This window comes from Paroedura picta, chromosome 5 (genome assembly GCF_049243985.1).
Source record: "Paroedura picta isolate Pp20150507F chromosome 5, Ppicta_v3.0, whole genome shotgun sequence".
NCBI classification, from domain to species: domain Eukaryota; kingdom Metazoa; phylum Chordata; class Lepidosauria; order Squamata; family Gekkonidae; genus Paroedura; species Paroedura picta.
The window spans coordinates 127,323,081-127,342,518 of NC_135373.1; the positions used below are offsets into that span (position 1 = coordinate 127,323,081).

The window sequence follows — 19,438 nt, forward strand, 5'->3', positions numbered from 1 at the left end:
CATGCAGCCAGCTAGTCCACAGTCCTGATAGTCCTGTTAGGTGGGTGTCAGCCCCACCTCCCTCGCAGGGTGTCTGTCGTGGGGAGAGGAAGGGAAGGGGATTGGAAGCTGCTTTGAGCCTCCTTCAGGGAGAGAAAAGTGGTGTATGAGAACCAACTCTTCTTCTTCTTCAGTAATCTCAGGGCTCTCTCAGCCTCCCCTCCCTCACAGGGTGTCTGTTGTGGGGAGAGGAAAGGGAAGGCGACTGTAAGCCCCTTTGAGACTCCCTCGGGTGGAGAAAGCTGCATCTAAGAACCAACTCTTCTTCTTCTTCCGTAATCTCAGGGCTCTCTCAGCCTCACCCACCTCACAGGGGAGAGGAAGGGAAGGGGATTGTAAGCTGCTTGGAGACTCCCTTGAGCAGTGAAAAGTGGAGTATAAAAACCAACTCTGCTGCTGCTTCTTCAGACCAACAAAGTTGTATTCAAGGTACAAGCTTTTGTGTACCTTGAATACAAATTGTTGACCTGGAAGGTGCAGCTGGACTCAAACTGTGTCCAGCTGCTTCGACCAACATGGTGACTCGCTTGACTTTATTTCCCCTTCGTGGATAGGCTGGCCCCAGGTCGCCCAGGGAGCCTCCATGGGGAGAGTAGGGATTCGAACCCGGGTCTTCTAGATACTACTTCAGCACTCTTCACCATGACACCACACGGGTTCTCACAGGGCATCAGCCCCGGCTGATCTCCCTCTATGTCCACAGCCACATGGTGGGGCTGGTTGGGGACCAAAGAGACCTTGCCAGTGTGATGCCAGCCTGAAACCTCTTCCCCTGCCTGGTAGACTGACAGAGGGCCCCCCATCAGGCTCCTTCCATGCTTGTCCCCGCCCTGCACTTACCAGGCAGCTACACTCCTCGCAGGGCTTGTCTGGGGAAGGAAACATCTCTCCGTCCTCGTAGTCGTGCCCTTGGAAGGAACAGCCTAGAGAAACAGATGCCGATTCAGGGCACGACAGCCCCTCACCCCCCGTCAGGTGCCAGAGTCAGTCCAAATGCCAGCTGTGTCCTTGCAGAGAGGGTTGCCAATCTCTGAGAGCTCCCCAAATGACACCTGATCTCCAGACAGCAGAGAGCGGCCCTCCGGGAGAAGACAGTTGCTTGGAAAGGTGGGTTTGACTTCATACCCCACCGGGGCCTCTCCCCTTCCTAAATGGCATCTTCCCAAATCTCCAGGAATCTAGCAACCCCAAACTGCCAGCTGTTCTTTTGTAGCCACTTCCCTGCCTGTCTCTTAAAGCTAAAGGTAAAGGTATCCCCTGTGCAAGCACCGAGTCATGTCTGACCCTTGGGGTGACGCCCTCCAGCGTTTTCTTGGCAGACTCAATATGGGGTGGTTTGCCAGTGCCTTCCCCAGTCATGACCGTTTACCCCCCAGCAGCAAGCTGGGTACTCATTTTACCGACCTCGGAAGGATGGAAGGCTCAGTCAACCTTGAGCCGGCTGCTGGGATTGAACTCCCAGCCTCATGGGCAAAGGTTCAGGCTGCATGTCTCTTACATCAGGCGTAGTCAACCTGTGGTCCTCTAGATGTTCATGGACTACAATTCCCATGAGCCCCTGCCAGCGTTTGCTGGCAGGGGCTCATGGGAATTGTAGTCCATGAACATCTGGAGGACAGGTTGACTACCCCTGTCTTACATGATCCAAAATATGACACGGGACAGCTCTTTTGGACTGGTCAGAGAGTCTGTAGTAGATTATATTCCTGACAGGGGAGTCCTTTGAATTTTAGATTTACCAGCTTATTTACCAGTTTAGCTAAATGGATTCTTTTCCAGGTTGCAGGGTCAACTGTCCTCCAAGTCCTGCATAAAAATATCGGCGACAAATTGTGCCTCTGTGCTTCCCACGGCTACTCCGTAGGTTCCTACAAAACACTCATAATTGACATCCGACACAATGCTCACTTTTTATTAAGTTTATTAGACATTATTTTTGAAAACAATATTACTGAGTATGAAAGTAATATTTTTGTACAAACCAACAGAGTAGCCATGGGGAGCGTGGTGGCATCCTCTGTCGCCAGTATTCCGTTCAAAAAACATTTATAAAAGAAAAGCTTTTTACCTTGAAAATGGGTAATCATGGGCCAGACCCCGTTTTGGCTCCCTATATATTTAAGTTTAATATATTGTCATAGAACATAAGTTTGGAAGAAACTATTCATTTTTTGTTACAAAGAAGTTTATTGGATGACACGTATGTTGAAAGCCACAAGACAATAAAATAAGTTCAATTTCACCTTTATAACACTTTCTGATTTCTTCTCACGGGTTCTCATGGAAAGTGGTTTGCCTTTTTGGATTGCCTTCATGGGTCCTTTAACTGGCAAAGCCGGGGATTGAACCCTTGGCCCTTTGCATGCCAAGCGGATGCTTTTCCACTGAACCACAGCTTCACCAAAGTCTATGGCTGTTGTTGCTTTCTTAACTCACCCTCTGGATGTGAGAGGTTGTCACTAAACAGGTCACGATCATCCCCGAGACCCCCCCAATTTAACCCACCTCTCCACCCCTCTGGCCCGCTTACCTTTGCACAGGGGGCAGGCACACGGACCAGGTACAGGGTGGGCACAGGGGGCGGGGGCACAGAGCTTCCGGAGGCACTGGACAGAACCAGCCTGCAAGAAACAAAAACAGAGCCCATTTTGCTTCTGCGGCCTGCTAGGGCACCCAGCATTGTGCCGGCTGCCGGAAGGAAATCCCCGTCACTGTCCAGCCTCAACCTCAGATTTGAAAAGGACAAAGTTTGAGCGCCCAGGGGTACCTTGAAGACCGACCAAGTTTTCTTCAAGGGATAAGCTTACGTGTGCACGCACAAGCGTGCACACGTAAGCTTATCCCTTGAAGAAAACTTGGTCGGTCTTCAAGGTGCCTCTGGACTCAGATTTCCTTCTGCTGCCTCAGACCAACACAGCCACCCACCGGAATATATCCCCTAATTCTAAAATGCATCAAAGTCCCTTGATGTCACCTCTCCCCTTCGACGGCATTTGTGAACAGGCGTTTGTGATTTAACTAAATCTAGCTCCAGACTCGTGTTCCTGGAGACGTGTGGGGTGGAGGCTGGGGATGGTGGGATTCCCACTCAGCGGAGTATAATGCCCTAGAATTGACCCTCCAATGTTGTTCGTTCCTCCCAGATCTCCTCTGAGCACCCTTGGCTTCAGGTCTCAACCTTCCACAAGCAATGTGGGCACTCTGTCCTGCTAATAAGACCGAAGGAATTGCCACGCACATGGATTGTCAATCAGAATCACAGTTTGCTGGAAGAGACCACCAAGGGCCATCCAGCCCAGCCCTCCACCTTCTTGGAGACTTAAAAGTCATACCCTCCTGGCGGGGGCTCCTCCAATCTCCTCCCAAAAACTCCCAACGAAGGAGACTTTGCCATTCTCTGCGGCAGCCTATTTCATCTATGAACAACCCCCACCCTAAGAAAATGATTTCTAACATCAAATCATCTGTGTTCTTGTGATTCAAGCTCGACAGAAGGACGGGAAGTATATCTAAAGGTCTGGAATTCTGATCCTTTAAACTTTTCCATTCTTAATTTTTCTGTTAAATTTTACAAGGATATCTTTTGGGCTCCATTTCAATTATACCTATAAAATTGATCCTAAAGTATTACAAGATTTAAAAAAAAATTGTTCCTGGACAAAGAAGAAGTGGACACAATCTTCCAAGAGCGAGGAAGGAAGAAGAAGCAATCAATTCAGAGCGGCTTCCGGTTCAGAGGCCGGCTTCTGCACTCACCCGGCAGGTGCACTGGGAACAGAGGGAGTCTCCAGGGTCGGCAAAGGTCTGCCCATGGCTCACGGTGACGCCGTCATAGAAGCAACCTGCGTGGTGGGGCCAGAAGAGGAGAAGCAGCATTGGGGCTGGGCCATCCCGAAAGGACTTTGGTGTCTGCTCCGCCAGGCCTCTCTTAAGCCAGGAAAAACACCCGTCAGCATGGATGACAAAGGGGGGCAGGCCAGGATCCCCCCATCATGTGCTTGAGGCAGACAGCTGAAGAAGACCCTTCAGGGAGGAAAGAAGCTGAGAGGAACCTTTTTGGACATTTCTGAGGAGGCTCTGCATGCTTTCCCCTGAATTTGAGCTTAAAATGAACATCAGAGCAGCTCTGCTGGGTCAGGCCAGGGAGGGTCCCCCCAGTTCAGCCTCCTGTCGCACACAGGGGCCAACTATTTCCTCTGCAGGGCTGTCGGGAGGTCACAGAGGCCGAGGCCTTCCCCTGATGTTGCCTCCTGGCTCTGGGATTCAGAGGCCAACCTGTAAATCAGGGGTAGTCAAACTGCGGCCCTCCAGATGTCCATGGACTACAATTCCCAGAAGCTCCTGCCAGCAAATGCTGGCAGGGGCTTCTGGGAATTGTAGTCCATGGACATCTGGAGGGCCGCAGTTTGACTACCCCTGCTGTAAATTTATCTAGTCACTGTTTAAAACCATCTATGCTTTTGGTGATCGCAGCTTCAGACAGATCAAGGGCTCAGCAGCACATCCTCTCAGAGTCTGCAATGCCTTAGAAAAGCTTAAAGAGAAGGCCATGCTCCTGAGCATGCGCAGAATGCCCACTGGCCTTTAGAGGTGGACGTGAATGTTTTGGTCCATTGTTGCATTCTCTCTTCTCCCCCCTCCCTGCCCCAAACTGTGCCCTAGGAACCCGACCTCACCTTGGCACAGGGGGCAGCATTGCCCTGGCACGATGACCGGATGGCTGCAGGCTGGCTGGTAGCAGGGCTTCTGGGCACAGGTAACGAATCCGCCTTGGCACGAGCACAGGCCGCAGGGGTCTTGGGGGTTGGGGAACTCCTGGCCATCCAGGTAGTGCTCCGAGAGGTACTCGCAGCCTGGGGAGGGGAGAGACGTCCGAAAGCATTCAAGGGAGGATCTCTGCCTCCCCCCCTGGTGGCACCTGATGGCCAAATCCTAGGGGTGCCAGCCTCCAGGTGGGGCCTGGAGACCGCCCAGAATGACCGATCATTGACGCCCCACAGAGATCAGTTCCCCAGGAGAAAAGGAATGCTTTGGGAGGTGGACTGGAAGGCATTGTGCCCCACTGAGGCCCCAGCCCTCCCCACACTCTACCCCCAGGCTTCGAGGAATTTCCCAGAGCCTCCGATACTGTCCGGATTAACAGATGTTCTCTGTTAAGAGCTCCCAGGGGGGCCAATCACTTTGCAAGACCTGAGCCAGGCTGTTAAGGAGGCCAATACTTCCTGGGGTTGCCATGGAAACTCACTCTCTCACACACGCAGACGAAGGACAGGGCAGGAAGAAGCCCTCGCCAAAGCCCTCCGAGACTGCCCCTCCGCCTGCGGCTTGGGAGAGCGACCGGGCCAGGGAAGCTCACGTGGCACCGCTGCAACCACCTTGGCCGGAAAGAGGGCAGCAGCTCCTCCTCGCCCTTGTGGGCACCCCACTCACCTTCGCAGAGCGCACAGCACGGCCCCGGGATGGGGAACGGGCACTCTGGCGGGGGGCAGGCCTTGCGTTTGCAGGTGATGCTCCCCTCCCAGCAGGAGCAGACCCCGCAGGCATCCTTGGGGTCTGCAAACTGTTCTCCATTGGGTACCTCCTTCCCGTGGTAAAGGCAGCCTGGGGGAGAGGGCAGAGAAGGACGAATCAGAGAGGAGGTGGGCTGGGAGGGGGGTCGTGGGGGCCCCTGAGAGGAAGCCGGGAGCATTCTTGCCCCATGACTGTTGCCACCTCCAGGTTAGGAAGCTCCTGGAGATTGGGGGTGGAGCCTGGAGAGGGCGGGGCTTGATGAGGGGAGGGGTGAGTGCGACAGAGTTCCCCCTCCACAGCAGCCATCTTCTCCAGGGGAACTGGCCAGCTGCAATTCCAGGAGAGCCCCAGGTCCCACCTGGAGGTTGACATCCCTGACCCTCCATGCCTAACCAGCGATCCAGAAAGCTTAGGGCCACTAAGGGTTAGGGCGGAGGCGGGGGGGGGGGTCTCGGATGAACTGCAGAGAGAGACAATGTGAGAGGGGTCCAGTTCCGCCTCAGTGAGGGCTGTTGAGCAGACGGCCATCTCAGCCTCAGTTCCCCCAGCCCCTAAAATGGGTCTGTTAACGGTCTGCTGTAGAAGTGGGGGGCAGGCTCAGGACTTTGGGGCTCTTTGGCCCAGGAGAGGGTGGGAGACCTGTGGTTTCCTGAAAGGCCGAGGAGGGGAAGGAGGAGGAGGGGACTCTTTTTTCTGTCCTGGTTTTCTCTCCCCGAAGGAAGAAGAAGAAGAAGAAGAAGAAGAAGAAGAGTTGGTTCTCATATGCCGCTTTTCCCTACCCGAAGGAGGCTAAAAGCGGCTTACAGTCGCCTTCCCTTTCCTCTCCCCACAACAGACACCCTGTGAGGTGGGTGAGGCTGAGAGAGCCCTGAGATTACTGAAGAAGAAGAAGAGTTGGTTTTTATATGCCGCTTTTCCCTACCCGAAGGAGGCTAAAAGCGGCTTACAGTCGCCTTCCCTTTCCTCTCCCCACAACAGACACCCTGTGAGGTGGGTGAGGCTGAGAGAGCCCTGAGATTACTGAAGAAGAAGAAGAGTTGGTTCTTATATGCTGCTTTTCCCTACCCGAAGGAGGCTAAAAGCGGCTTATAGTCGCCTTCCCCTCCTCTCCCAACAACAGACACCCTGTGAGGTGGGTGAGGCTGAGGGAGCCCTGATATCACTGCTCGGTCAGAACAGTTTTATCAGTGCTGTGGGGAGCCCAAGGTCACCCAGCTGGCTGCATGTGGGGGAGCGCAGAATCGAACCCCGCATGCCAGATTAGAAGTCCGCACTCCTAACCACTACACCAAACTGGACACATCTCACACTGTCTCTCTCCACTGTCTCTACCCAAAGGAGTCTCAAAGCGGCTTACAAACCCCTTTCCCTTCCACTCCCCACAACAGACACCCTGTGAGGGAGGGGAGGCTGAGAGAGCTCCGAGAGAACTGGAACTGGCCCAAGGTCAGCCAGCTGGCTGCATGTGGAAGAGGAGTGGGGGATCCTACCCTGTTCTCCAGATCAGAGCCCACCGCTCTGACCTGCCAGTTCAGTGCTGCCAGGTGAGTCCCAGAGGGATTGGAGCACCTGGGTTTTACCTCTGGCCCTGGAGTGGGCGGGAATGTTGGGGGCTGAAGCTAGCAGGCCGGGCTCCTGGGTGGGCTTCCCCGCAGGGGTGGGCTGTGAGGGTTCCCTCGGGGTCAGCGTTCTGGTCCGTTACCGTCGCAGGAACGGCAGCAGTCCTGCTTCAGCGGGTGGGAGCACTGGACCGCCGGGCAGGGCTGGCGCTGGCAGGTGACGGTCCCGTTGCTGCAGATGCAGCCCCGGCATTTGTCCGACGGGTCGTAGAACCGCTCCGTGTGCTGGTAGGAGACCCCCAGGTACAGGCAGCCGGCTGGGGGGGCTGCAAGGGGGGAAGAGGAGAAGGCAGCTGAGCAGGAGGAGCCTTTGGGGGGGGGTTCCCAGGGTCTCTCCCCCGCTTCAAGGAGGTCAAGCGAGGGATGAATGTTGTGCTGCCTGGAAGAACGCTCCGTTAAATGGCACAGCCACTCAGAAGCAATGCTGGGCAAGGGTCTCACCTGGCCACGCCCACTTTCCAGAAACACTTGGCAGGTGGCAACAAAGGGGTCAGGGGAGCACCCTGGCACCCATGGGGGGGCACATGGTGCATTTTGGACTGGGGGAAGCCCCATTTCCCCATGAGAGCCACCGAGAGTCATAGAATCATAGAATCCTAGATTTGGAAGGGGACTCCTGGGTCATCTAGTCCAACCCCCTGCACTATGCAGGACACTCACAACCCCATCGCTCCTCCACTGTCACCTGCCACCCCCTTGAGCCTTCCCAGAATCGGCCTCTCTGTCAGATGGCTCTCCAGCCTCTGTTTGGAAACCTCCAAAGAGGGAGAACCCACCACCTCCCGAGGAAGCCTGTTCTCCTGAGAGACCGCTCTGAGTCGGTTCAGAGGATGCTGGAATGGACCCCAGGCCTGATCCAGCGTAAGGTGGCTTCAGACGTACACTTGTTGTGGGTGACCTCACATGAAGACGTGAAGCTGCCGTACACTCAATGCTGGGTCCTTGAGTCTTGTCCACTCAGACTGGCAGCAGCTCTCTGGGGTCTCAGGCGGGGGTCTCTCGCATAAGATCACAAGAGAAGCCCTTTTGGACCAGGCCAGTGGCCCATCCAGCAGTCAACAGTCCATGTCACACGGTAAGGAAAACTGGAGCCACCAGGAGGCCCACCACAGCTCCAGTAGCCCTCCCACTGTGGCCCCCCAAGCACCCAGAAGACAGAGCATCTCTGCCAGAGGTGGCTAATAGCCACCAACGGACCTCTGAGCCAGAGATCTATCTGGTCCCCTCTTGAAGCTATCACCGACCACCTGAGCCTTTCACCCGGAGAACCCGGGAATCGAACCTGGGACCTTCGGCATGCCAAGCAGGGGCTCTGCCACAGAGCTCCGCCCTCTCCACAAAAAGCAGAATGCACCTCCGGATTTCTTGTGCCCTGACAACTTCCCCTATTATGGGATCTCATGAAGGAGCCCCATCCCCTATGAGACCAAAGAGCAGACCCCCCCCCCACACACACACAAAACTCAGCTGTTGGTTACCTGGGCACCGAGGGCAGCACTGGCCGGGCATCAGGAAGGGCTCTGGGCAGGCCAGGGGGCCACAGCGGGTCGAGAGGCACTGCACGTTTCCGTTCTGCAAGGAGGAGACATTGGGTAGGGTTGCCAACTCTGGTTGGGAAATTCCAGGAGATGGGGGGGGGCAGGGTTTGGAGAGCAGGGCATAAAGCCACCGAGTCCAGCCCCTTCCCCCAAGGAGCTACTAATTAATTAATCTCCGTCATCCAGCAATCTCCAGCTCCCATTCGGAGGTCGGCACCCTTGAGGTGGGTGTTTCATTAGCTACAAATCCCAGGACTAGAAAGGCCACCATGAGATCATGCAGCCCAACGCAGGCTCCCCGCCCCCCACTGCAGCTACAGACTCCCCAGCGGGGCCTTTTCCGTGGGCCTGCAGGCGTGGGGCTCACAATGCAGTGGCATCGCCGACACTTGTCCGTGGGGTGGGGGAATTCGGCTCCGTTGGGGTACTCCTTCCCGGCATAGTTGCAGCCTGTGTGGGAAAGGGAGGGGGAATCCGGGTTGCATCGGACGGCAGAAAGGGAATCGGGAATCGGGCCGGAAGAAAGGGGAGAGGGGAGGGAGGCGGGCTTTCCTGCGCTCTCCTTTTAATGTTTGTCTTGGGGAGGTTAACACAGGCTGAAATACTCTAGGGGTAGTCAAACTGCGGCCCTCCAGATGTCCATGGACTACAATTCCCAGGAGCCCCTGCCAGCGAATGCTGGCAGGGGCTTCTGGGAATTGTAGTCCATGGACATCTGGAGGGCCGCAGTTTGACTACCCCTGAAATACTCAATAAATAAAAGCAATTTTGGGGACTTCTGCTGTTTGCCTTTCTATTCCCCCCACCAGGGACTGGCATAGCTATGGGTGCCAACTATGGCTTGGGAAATCCCTGGATATTTGGGGGTGGAGTCTAGGGAGGGCAAGGATTGGGGGGGAGGAGTGGCCAAAAGGTGCTGGCAAGGGCTCATGGGAATTGTAGTCCATGGGCATCTGGAGAGCCACCCTTTGGGCACCCCTGCTGTAGAGGCTACATGTCCAAAGCAGCCCCTTCCTCCAGGGGGATGAATCTGTCATCTGGAGATCGGTTGGCCCTCCAGGAGATCTCTGAGCCCGGGCCCTCAATTGTGGGGGGCCTCAGCGATTCTTACCGTTGCAGTTATTCTGGCAGCAGGACCCCGGCCGGGGGTGGGCACAGAGGGCCCCAGGGCAGTGCCTCTCCCTGCAGTAGAGTTCCCCGCTGGTGCATAAGCAGGCCTGGCACGGATTCTGCGGGTCGGGCAGCTCCTCTCCATCCAGCACCACATGGTTGTCCAGAGCACAGTCTAAAGAGGGGAGACAGCTGACAGATCAGCTGACCAGTGCAGCCCCCCCCCCAGCCCATTCACAGCCAGCTGGGGTCCCTGAAGATGGAGAGCGGGAGGAAGAAGAAGAGTTGGTTCTTAGATGCCGCTTTTCTCTACCAGGAGGAGTCTCAAAGCAGCTTCCAATCGCCTTCCCCTTCCTCTCCCCATGACAGACACCCGGGAAGTAGGTGGGGCTGAGAGAGCTCTGAGAGAACTGCTCTGTAAGAACAGCTCTAAGACAACTTTCTTTCTTTTTCTTGTTTTTAAAGGAAAGAAACCCCCCTTCCCCTCCTGGACCCAGATTTGCCCAGCTTTCTTCCTGTCCAAGGACTCACCTGGGCACTTCGGGCAGCAGAGTCCAGGCCTCTTCTCCGGATGGGAACAAATCGCCGGTGGGCACACAGTGGGGGAGCAGAGCACTGTGCCTTCCTGCAGGGAGGAAGCAAGAGGAAGCTCCACACACCCTCCCCTGCAGTCAGAGGTCACACCCATGTTCTGCCTTGCCTGCAATCTCTGGTTAATTTATTTATACACCACTTTCATCTCCATTGGGGACCCGAAGTGGCTTATAACATTCCCCTTTCCTCCAATTTATCCTCCTGACAACCCAGGCGGTGACAGGCCTGAGATCCCCTGAGAAGCTGCCATGGCAGAGTGGGGATTCGAACCCGGGTCTCCCAGATCCCCTCTGGACATTCTAGCCGCAAGACGCCACATGGGTTCTCGCAGGCTTTCTAAGTCCGCAAGACTCTGGAGGTTTTTGAACCTGGGCTTGCTGTGGTGAGCCTTCTTAAGCACGAAGCTGGGGAAACAACTCAGGTCTAGCAGGGTTACTTTGGTGCATGGATGTTGCACAGAAAGTTTTTGGAATTGCGTCGGTTCTCACCGCGCACCGGCAGCTTTGGCAGGGGCTGTCCGGATCGACGAACTCTTGCCCGTTACTGTAGATCCGCTGGTTGTAGGAGCACTGCTGGCATGTCGGACAACAGGAGCCTGTGGAGGAAGAAGGCAGGAGACCAACGAGAGGATCAAAGTGACTACGACACAGGCACTGGGCAGCAGCAGGGGCACAGCAGAGTGCCAGGCGCTGTACATTCTGCCTCCAGGATCCTTTACTCAAAAGAGAGGTTTTCCCCTACATTCTCAGTTTACTGGCTGCTAAGTTCCTGTTTCTTCAGAGTCCTCCCCCTAGAGGTCGATTCGATATCACGCAGGTTTATTTCCAGCATATCTCCTTGCAGATACAAACTGCGTGTTTTTGTGCCAGACATAAATCTGTACGATATCGAATCGGCCACTAGAAGGAGCAAAACAGAACTCCCACCCCTAAGGAAACAGGAACTTAGCAGCCAGTAAAATGAGAACACAGAAAAGCCACCTGTCTCTGCAAAGGTGCCTCTTCGGCCTTGAACCAAACATGCAAAAGCGAGGGCAGAAGTCTGACTACCAAATGTAGATTAGTCCGATCTGTCCTATTTCCAAGAGCCGCTTATGGCGGTCAAAATTGGACGATGAACAAATCAGACAAGAGAAGGATGTATCCATTTGAACTCTGGTGCTGGAGAAGGCTTCTCTGGGTTCCATGGATGGCCAAAGTCACCAACAAGGAAATACTACAGCGCACAAAGCCTGATTTATCACTGGTAGGCCAAACCACGCAACTCCGGCTCACTGACTTTGGCCATATCATGCGATCCAACTCAAAGGAGAAAATCATTATGCTAGGACGGGTGAGTGGGAAAAGGAAACCAGGCTGATAAAAAACGTGGTGGTCAGATACGATCAAGATGGACAACTTGGGCCAGAACATTCCATAATTAAAAGAAGCAGGGCCAGATCGGAAATCCTGGCAACAGCTGAGCCAAGAGTTGGCCTCGACTGAATGGCCAACATCATCATCACGATGGACAATACTGTGAAAATGGCAAAAGAAGGTCCACAGAGCCTCACAAAATTATACATAGAAATACCAATGTATGAGCAAGAAAGTAACACAGCATCACCTGTGTATAGAAGAGCAGGGAGATGTAATTGCCCAAGCTTTGGGCACTGCCCGTCAATGTGGGCAGGATAGGAACAAGATCAAAAAAAGATTGAAGCGAAAAGGAGCACAAACACAGCCTTGCTCTACACCTTTATTGCTTGTAATTTTAGGTGTCAAGCCGGGTGCATCTAATCTGGTTTGGGAATAAATAGGAATACCATCAATAGAATAAATATCAACATAATATACGGCACATATTCAGGAACGAATAATGAGGGGAGGGGCTCCGGGTGGGCGTGTCCACAGCTCTGCTTCCCAACCGCATTTGGCACGACTGCGGCGCTTCTGGGGTCTCTCGAAGCCCGGAGAATGTTTCAGGGGCTTCTCGACCGTAGAGAAGTGGAGAAAGGCCACCACGGAGCACCAACTGCTCTCTTTGGCCCTGCTCACGGTCCCGTGGCGGGGGAGAGGCGCTCACCTTGAAGCTGGGCCGGGTGCTGGCAGGGGGCAGGCGGGCACTGGGTGGCGTTGCACACTGGCTCCCCCCGGAGGCAGACGCAGGTGCTGCAGGGGTCCCCTTCCGGCTCCCATTCGGTGCCCTCCTCGAACTCCACCCTGTCAAGGATGCAAACTGGCAGGGAGGGAGGGAGGCAGGGAAAGCAGCTGCAAGTCAGGCCGGGCCCCGGGGTGGGCCACTCTGGCTACCGGGGGAGGGCCTTTGCTAGTCTCCCTTCCGCCGTTGCTCTGCTGCACTGAGGTCGTGGTTTTGACCTTCAAAGCCTTTAACAGCGTGGGAACGTCATATCTGCAGGGCTGCCTCTCCCATGATCCCCCCCCCCAAAGAACACTGAGATCTAGGGAGTAAAATCTGCTCAGGTTCCCTGGTCCCAAAGACATCAAACTGGCTTCAGCCAGGACCAGGGCCTTTCCAGTCCTGGCCCGTGAGACTTTAATCAGTTCTGCAGGGCATGTAAGACAGAGGAGTTCCACCAGGCCTAGAAATGACATCTAGGTTCACAGAATTGCAGAATCATAGAGTTGGAGGGGACCTACGGGGTCATCTAGTCCAACCCCCTGCACTATGCAGGACACCCACAACTACCTGCCCAGACACAGTGACCCCACCACAGACCTGTTTTCTTTTTGTTTTGTTAAGGATATGGCATACAAGTAATATTAGTTTTTGAATTTAAAACTTTTAAAATGATGGGAACTTAAAATTATCTTCCCCAATACCCCGTTTGGGCGTGGGGGAGCTACATCCAAGAGAGACAGTTCAAAGCTTCCTTGTATCCGACGAAGGGAACTAACTCTTGAAAGCTCCCTCCCCCCCCCACCCCCCAAAAAAGTTTTCATCCCTAAGGTGCAACTGGATTCAAATCTATTGGGAAAAGAGCTCAGCTTCCTCTCAAATGCTGACCTCTGCCTTTTAAAGGATGCAGAAAGAGCCACGGTCTCCAAAACCAAAAGAAATGCATGAAATACCCGGCTGAAAATATTTTGAATTAATCTGCCAAGTCCAAGTAACACTCAGTGCCCGATGGAGGTCCCCAAATGATACCCCAACCCTCCTGCCCTCAGCGAGATCGACCAGGAGAGGCCCTTACCCCAAAACGAGAGCCCCTTACCCCAAAACCCACCCAGTAAGATCTTTTCCGACTGCTGAATGGCAGCTCAAGGGGTCTCGGAGAAGCAAGCCAAGCTGCGTGCTCTGGGGAAGAGGGCATAGCCCCTCCAGGCCACTGGCCCACATGACCCAGCAGAGGTTGTGTTCACACAGGATCCGGCTCCTCCCTGAGCAACCTGGTTCAGTCATGCTTCCCGGGGAGAGAAAGCCCCTCCCCACCTCCGGAACGGCTCCGGGTTCAAGAGTCACCTTTGCAGAGTGGGCAGCAGCCCTCTGGGTCGTGGACCGGCCGGGAGCAGGGGGCAGGGGGGCAAAGCTCCTCCTGGCACCGGATGTGCCCATCCTGAGTGGGACACAAAAAAGGAAGAACGGCAATGGAAAATCCAAGGCAAACTGATGGAGATACACATTTGCAAAGGCGACAGCCTTAACTAACCAGTTTTTAACCCCAAAGAGGATTCGGCGTCTTTTCCCACGACTGCTGAGTTTACTTAGGAGCCCGTGTAGAGGAACTTGATCAAAAGCTTTCTGGAAATTGGGGGAAACAGCATCTGCTGGGCCCCTCTTGCCCATATGTTTGTTTGCAACCTCAAAGAACCCTAAAAAGTGAGACGAGACCTTCCCTTGCAGAGTCTCCTGATCTAACTATTATGGGACGCCTTTGGGCTCATCCATGGGCCCCCACCCCACCCCCAGCCCACTCACTGTGCATGAACACCGCAGGCATGGGTTGCCACCTCCAGGGGTGAAGGTCTCCCCATTCTGGTAGAGGCGCGCTTCAAATTCGCAAGCTGGCAAGCCAGATGCAGGAAAGGAGAGAAAAGAGAGAGTGTCAACAACACAGGCAGAGATCCCTGTCGAGTGTCATGACTAGATCTTGGGCAAACTGCTTTTGTTCGTTTGTTTATAATTTGATTTGTATACCACTGCTCCTATTACTGGCTCGCAGCGGTTCACAACCCATATACATACAATAAAACAAATAATAATAAAACCACAAGTGTAAAAACACCAATACATAATGACATCCTAAAACCCCCCAAATTCTAGTTTTCTCCCCTGAGAGCCAGATTGATGTTGTGGTTAAGAGCGGCAGCCTATAATCTGGAGAACTGGGTTTGATTCCCTTCTCCTCTGCCAGATGTAGCCAGCTGGGTGACCCTGGCCCAGTCTCAGTTCTCTCAGGGCTCTCTCAGCCCACGTACCTTACAGGGTGTCTGTTGTGGGGAGAGGAAGGGAAGGCGATTGTGAGCCGCTTTGGAACTCTTTTGAGTAGTGAAAATTGGGCTACAGAAAAACCCTTTTCTTTTTTCTGGGGCTCAAAGTGGCTTCTAGAACCTTGTTTCCCCCTCCTCCAATTTCTCACAGCAACAGCCCTGTGAGGTAGCCCAGGCCACATATTTGCAGCAGACCCAAGGCCACCCAATGAGCTTCCATATCTGAAGTTGGGATTTGAGCTCAGGTTTCCTATGTTGGCTCTGGGATCCTCAGCTCTCAAGGCTTACAGGGGTGGCCAAACTGTGGCTCTCCAGATGTCCCTGGACTACAATTCCCATGAGCCCCTGCCAGCTGACCATGCTCAAAGGGGCTCATGGTTATGGTAGCCCATGGGCATCTGGAGAACAACAGTTTGGCCACCCCTGACCTACAAGGTTGCTGGCTTGTGTGCAGGAGAAAGAGTGGAGGCCTGCCAGAATTTGGAGATTTGGGGTGGTTACTCACCATTGCAGGCTGGGCAGCACTGGCCGGGCCTTTTGCCAGGGTGGCTGCAGGGTGTTGGGGGGCACTCCGCGTCCAGCCGCTTGCAGGAAACCTCCCCAGCCTGCAGGTGGAAGAAGAAGGTCAGAGGGATTGTTCCAACGGCTTCCGCATTTTGGCCTGATCCAGAGTAGTCCTCCCTTCCCCGGGGGCTGAACTCACCCTACACCTGCACTGCTTACAAGGGTCCCCACTCAGCACTGGGTCTCCGCTGCGATATTCTCGCCCTTCCCACTGGCAACCTGGAGGGAGGGAAGTTGAAGCCGATGGGCGGCAGGAGCAGGTCAGAGAAAAGGAAATGCTCCTTTATTGATGGGCAGTAGGTTCAGGGCAGGAAAAGGAAATACTACTTTACACAGAGTGTAAAGGGATAGAGTTTTTGGTAAATTCCCACAAATTTGGGGGCGCCTCCTGGGGAAGGACTTCCGTTTCTAGTATACTCAATGGCAGGGGTGGCCAAACGGTGGTTCTCCAGGTGTCCACGGACTACAATTCCCATGAGCCCTTGGGGCTCATGGGAATTGCAGTCCATGGACACCTGGAGAACCACCGTTTGGCCACCCCTGTTCTATGGTATACCATAGAGTCTGCCATTTCCTCCTGCAGGACTGTCCTCCGCCATGTCGAGAGCGATTGTGATTGAGAGAGAATTCCAGCCCCAACGTGAGACTGGGAACAAGGGAGGGGGGCAAGGAGAAGGGCATGGATTTGGAAAGGGCAGAGGGGAGCCAAGTGGATGGGGTAGAGAGTTGGCGCCAGGAGCCTCCGCCCTCTGTTTCTCCATGTGGCATACCATCACAGACGGGGCAGCAGGACCCCCAGCGAGGGGGGGCTGGGTGGCGGCACAGACTGGCACACTTCCTCATCTTGCACACGGCCTGCCCTTCCTGGGGAGAGAAAGGACATGGGATCGGCATCCCCAAGAGGGAAGACGGCACCGTGTAGCCCTGCCTGCCGTGGAGGACACAGCTGAAAGCTCTTTCCTGTCTAAATCGGACCGTGACAATTCAGCTGCAGACCCAACAGGAAAGGGGGAGAGGCAGAAGTCTTTGGCCGTGACCCAGGGAGCATCCGTGCCCCATTCTCGCCTTATCCCCTCTGGCCTTACCAGGCACCTGCACTTCAGGCAAGGGTCCGTGGCGGGCGTCCACTCCTGGCCGTGCTCATAGCGGCTGGTTCCTTCCACACAACCTGCGGCAGAGGAATCCCGATTAACATCCAGGACTGAGCTGAGGAGGGGTAGAACATCTGGACAGATTCTGGGCAAGGGGATACTCCCCTGAGCAGGAAAAAGCAGGGTGTAAAACCCAACCATCCTTCTTCATTCAATCCAAACAGTTTATCTGGATTTCAGTAAAGCTTTTGATAAGGTTCCACATGATTTTCTTGTTCATAAGTTGGTAAAATGCGGCATGGATCCTAATTCTGTCAGGTGGATCAATAACTGGTTGACAGAGTGTCCCTAACAGGTACTTGTTAATGGTTCAGCATCCTCTTGGAGAAGAGTGACAAGTGGAGTTCCCCAAGGATCTGTCCTGGGGCCTGTGTTGTTCAATATATTTATAAATTATTTGGATGAGAGATTAGAGGGGATACTTATTAAATTTGCAGACGATATTAAACTGGGAGGGGTCGCAAACACAACTGAAGACAGAATCAAAATACAGGCTGATCCTGATAGGCTCTAGAAGTGAGCTAAACTGAATAGAATGAAGTTCAATAGGGACAAATGTAAAGTTCTGCATTTAGGTAGGAAAAACCAAATACACCAATATAAGATGGGGGAGACGTGTCTTGGCAGTAGCATGTGTGAAAAGGATCTAGGAGTCTTAGTAGACCACACATTGAACATGAGTCAGCCGCGTGACTCGGTGGCTAAAAGGGCAAGTGGGATTTTGGGCTGTATCAAACAGAGTATCGTGTCCTGATCACGGGAGGTGATGGTACCGCTTTACTCTCCTCTGGTTCGGCCTCACTTGGAGTCCTGGGTTCAGTTTTGGGCACCCCAGTTGAAGAGGGATGTAGACAAACTGGAGCATGTCCAGAGGAGGGCAACAAAGATGGGGAGGGGTTTGGAGACCAAGACGTAGGAGGAAAGGTTGGGGGAGCTTGGTCTCCAGGCCCCAACTGGAGGCTGGTAACCCATGGTGCCTGGAAATCAAATTAAAGGGAGGCTCAAGATGGGCTTGGGTAGGAAAGGCCTAGACTGGGGCGGGGGAAGTTCTCACCTGGGCAGCGGGGACAACACTGGTCAGCTGCTTCCTCTGTTGTGGTACAGTCCAGCTTTGGGCAAGTGACCGGGGAGCAGACAACGTTCCCCGCCTGGTGAAGGGAAACAGGAAGCGTTTCTTTATTTTTTTATATTCATACCAACCCCCCCGTTCTCACAGGGACTCCAGGCAGGCTACGATACGACCATATTAAAAATGCAGCCGCATTCAAAGGATGTTTGAACCTCACAGCTAAAAGCCCTACAGGAGTGGCCAAACTGTGGCTCTCCAGATGTCCATGGACTACAATTCCCATGAGCCCCTGCCAGCATGTGCTGGTGGGGATCATGGGAATTGTAGTCCATGGACATCTGGAGAGCCACACCAGCGCATGCTGGCAGGGGCTCATGGGAATTGTAGTCCTTGGACATCCACACCAGTGCATGCTGGCAGGGGCACATGGGAATTGTAGTCCTTGGACATCTGGATAGCCACACCAGTGCATGCTGGCAGGGGCACATGGGAATTGTAGTCCATAGACATCTGGAGAGCTACACCAGTGGATGCTGGCAGGGGCACATGGGAATTGTAGTCCTTGGACATCTGGAGAGCTACACCAGTGGATGCTGGCAGGGGCACATGGGAATTGTAGTCCATAGACATCTGGAGAGCTACACCAGTGGATGCTGGCAAGGGCCCATGGGAATTATAGTCCATGGACATCTGGAGAGCCACACCAGCGCATGCTGGCAGGGGCTCATGGGAATTGTAGTCCATGGACATCTGGAGAGCCACACCAGTGCATGCTGGCAGGGGCTCATGGGAACTGTAGTCCTTGGACATCTGGAGAGCCACACCAGTGCGTGTGGGCAGAGGCTCATGGGAATTGTAGTCCATGGACATCAGGAGAGCCGCAGTTTGGCTACCGCTGCCGTAGAAAAAGCTATTTTGCGACTGAGATCTCATGGATGTTTGGGGGACGTGAGGCAAAAGCCCCCCCCCCCCACAGAGGACAGGGGGCCAGCATGGCTGGTTGTCCCAAGTGACTTGAGCCATGGAGCCAAGCTGCACGAACAAAATCTTCCCTAAGCACTGCCCTCCGAAAACCTGGTGGCTGCCATCTGGAGTTGGTAGGAGGGAGAGAAGGATGCAGGGAAAGGAGAAGACAGGGGGCTGCCAGCAGGAGAATAGGACTTCCCTTCCCTTCTACCAATTCTAAGTGGGTTCCCAGACCTTTGGGAGGTGGAGGATGTAATTCTACAGAGTCCATCTTCCAGAGCACCCATATTCTTCACAGAAACTCTCTTGGTCACCTCCCTGCCTCAGTAGCAATTTCCAGGCCCTACCTGGAGGTTGGCAATCCTACTAGCACTGGATCCCCCCACCCCACCCTCTCCAGCCACCCACCTCGCAGACACAGCGCTCGCAAAGGTCCCGGCCGGTGAATTCCGCTCCGCTGGGAACGAGCATTCCTTGGAAGAGGCAGCGGGCACAGTCTGGGCAGCAGGAGCCGACGGCCGGGGGTGCTCCGTGGGTGCAAGTCTTGGGGCACAGCTGCACCGGGAGACAGACCAGCTCCCCATCCTGGAAATGGACAGCGTGGCTGAACGGGGCTGTGCCGCCTGGCCACTCAGCAGACAGGCCGGAGAGTCGCTTTACATCAAACTGGCAAACTCAGGCCAGGGCCAACCCCCTCTGTATGCTTCCGGACCTTCTGGCTGCACCACACACTTTCTGATAAATCATAAATAAAGGAACCCTCCTTCCCTCCTTCTGCCACGCTCTGCATCTTCACCTTTCCCTGCATCCTTCTCTCCTTCCTGACTGCCAATCAACCTCTCTTTTA

At 54.3% G+C, this 19,438-nt stretch overlaps 1 protein-coding gene across 2 annotated transcripts in view; it reads right to left on the reverse strand.

Moving 5' to 3' along the window:
- Positions 1 to 19,438, reverse strand: part of KCP (kielin cysteine rich BMP regulator) — a 67,334-nt gene that overhangs the window by 25,633 nt on the left and 22,263 nt on the right. For both annotated transcript variants that reach the window (XM_077340440.1, XM_077340439.1), the window contains exons 12-31: positions 19,000 to 19,176; positions 17,611 to 17,704; positions 16,491 to 16,573; positions 16,176 to 16,269; positions 15,545 to 15,624; positions 15,347 to 15,446; positions 14,330 to 14,415; positions 13,874 to 13,967; positions 12,476 to 12,628; positions 10,900 to 11,006; positions 10,349 to 10,442; positions 9,819 to 9,992; positions 9,075 to 9,157; positions 8,648 to 8,741; positions 7,253 to 7,435; positions 5,470 to 5,640; positions 4,716 to 4,892; positions 3,796 to 3,881; positions 2,570 to 2,660; positions 880 to 962 (exon numbers count right to left, since the gene is read on the reverse strand). In XM_077340440.1, coding sequence (XP_077196555.1) covers positions 880 to 962; positions 2,570 to 2,660; positions 3,796 to 3,881; positions 4,716 to 4,892; positions 5,470 to 5,640; positions 7,253 to 7,435; positions 8,648 to 8,741; positions 9,075 to 9,157; positions 9,819 to 9,992; positions 10,349 to 10,442; positions 10,900 to 11,006; positions 12,476 to 12,628; positions 13,874 to 13,967; positions 14,330 to 14,415; positions 15,347 to 15,446; positions 15,545 to 15,624; positions 16,176 to 16,269; positions 16,491 to 16,573; positions 17,611 to 17,704; positions 19,000 to 19,176 — 2,304 coding nt within the window. The remainder of the gene's footprint in view (positions 1 to 879; positions 963 to 2,569; positions 2,661 to 3,795; positions 3,882 to 4,715; positions 4,893 to 5,469; positions 5,641 to 7,252; positions 7,436 to 8,647; positions 8,742 to 9,074; positions 9,158 to 9,818; positions 9,993 to 10,348; positions 10,443 to 10,899; positions 11,007 to 12,475; positions 12,629 to 13,873; positions 13,968 to 14,329; positions 14,416 to 15,346; positions 15,447 to 15,544; positions 15,625 to 16,175; positions 16,270 to 16,490; positions 16,574 to 17,610; positions 17,705 to 18,999; positions 19,177 to 19,438) is intronic.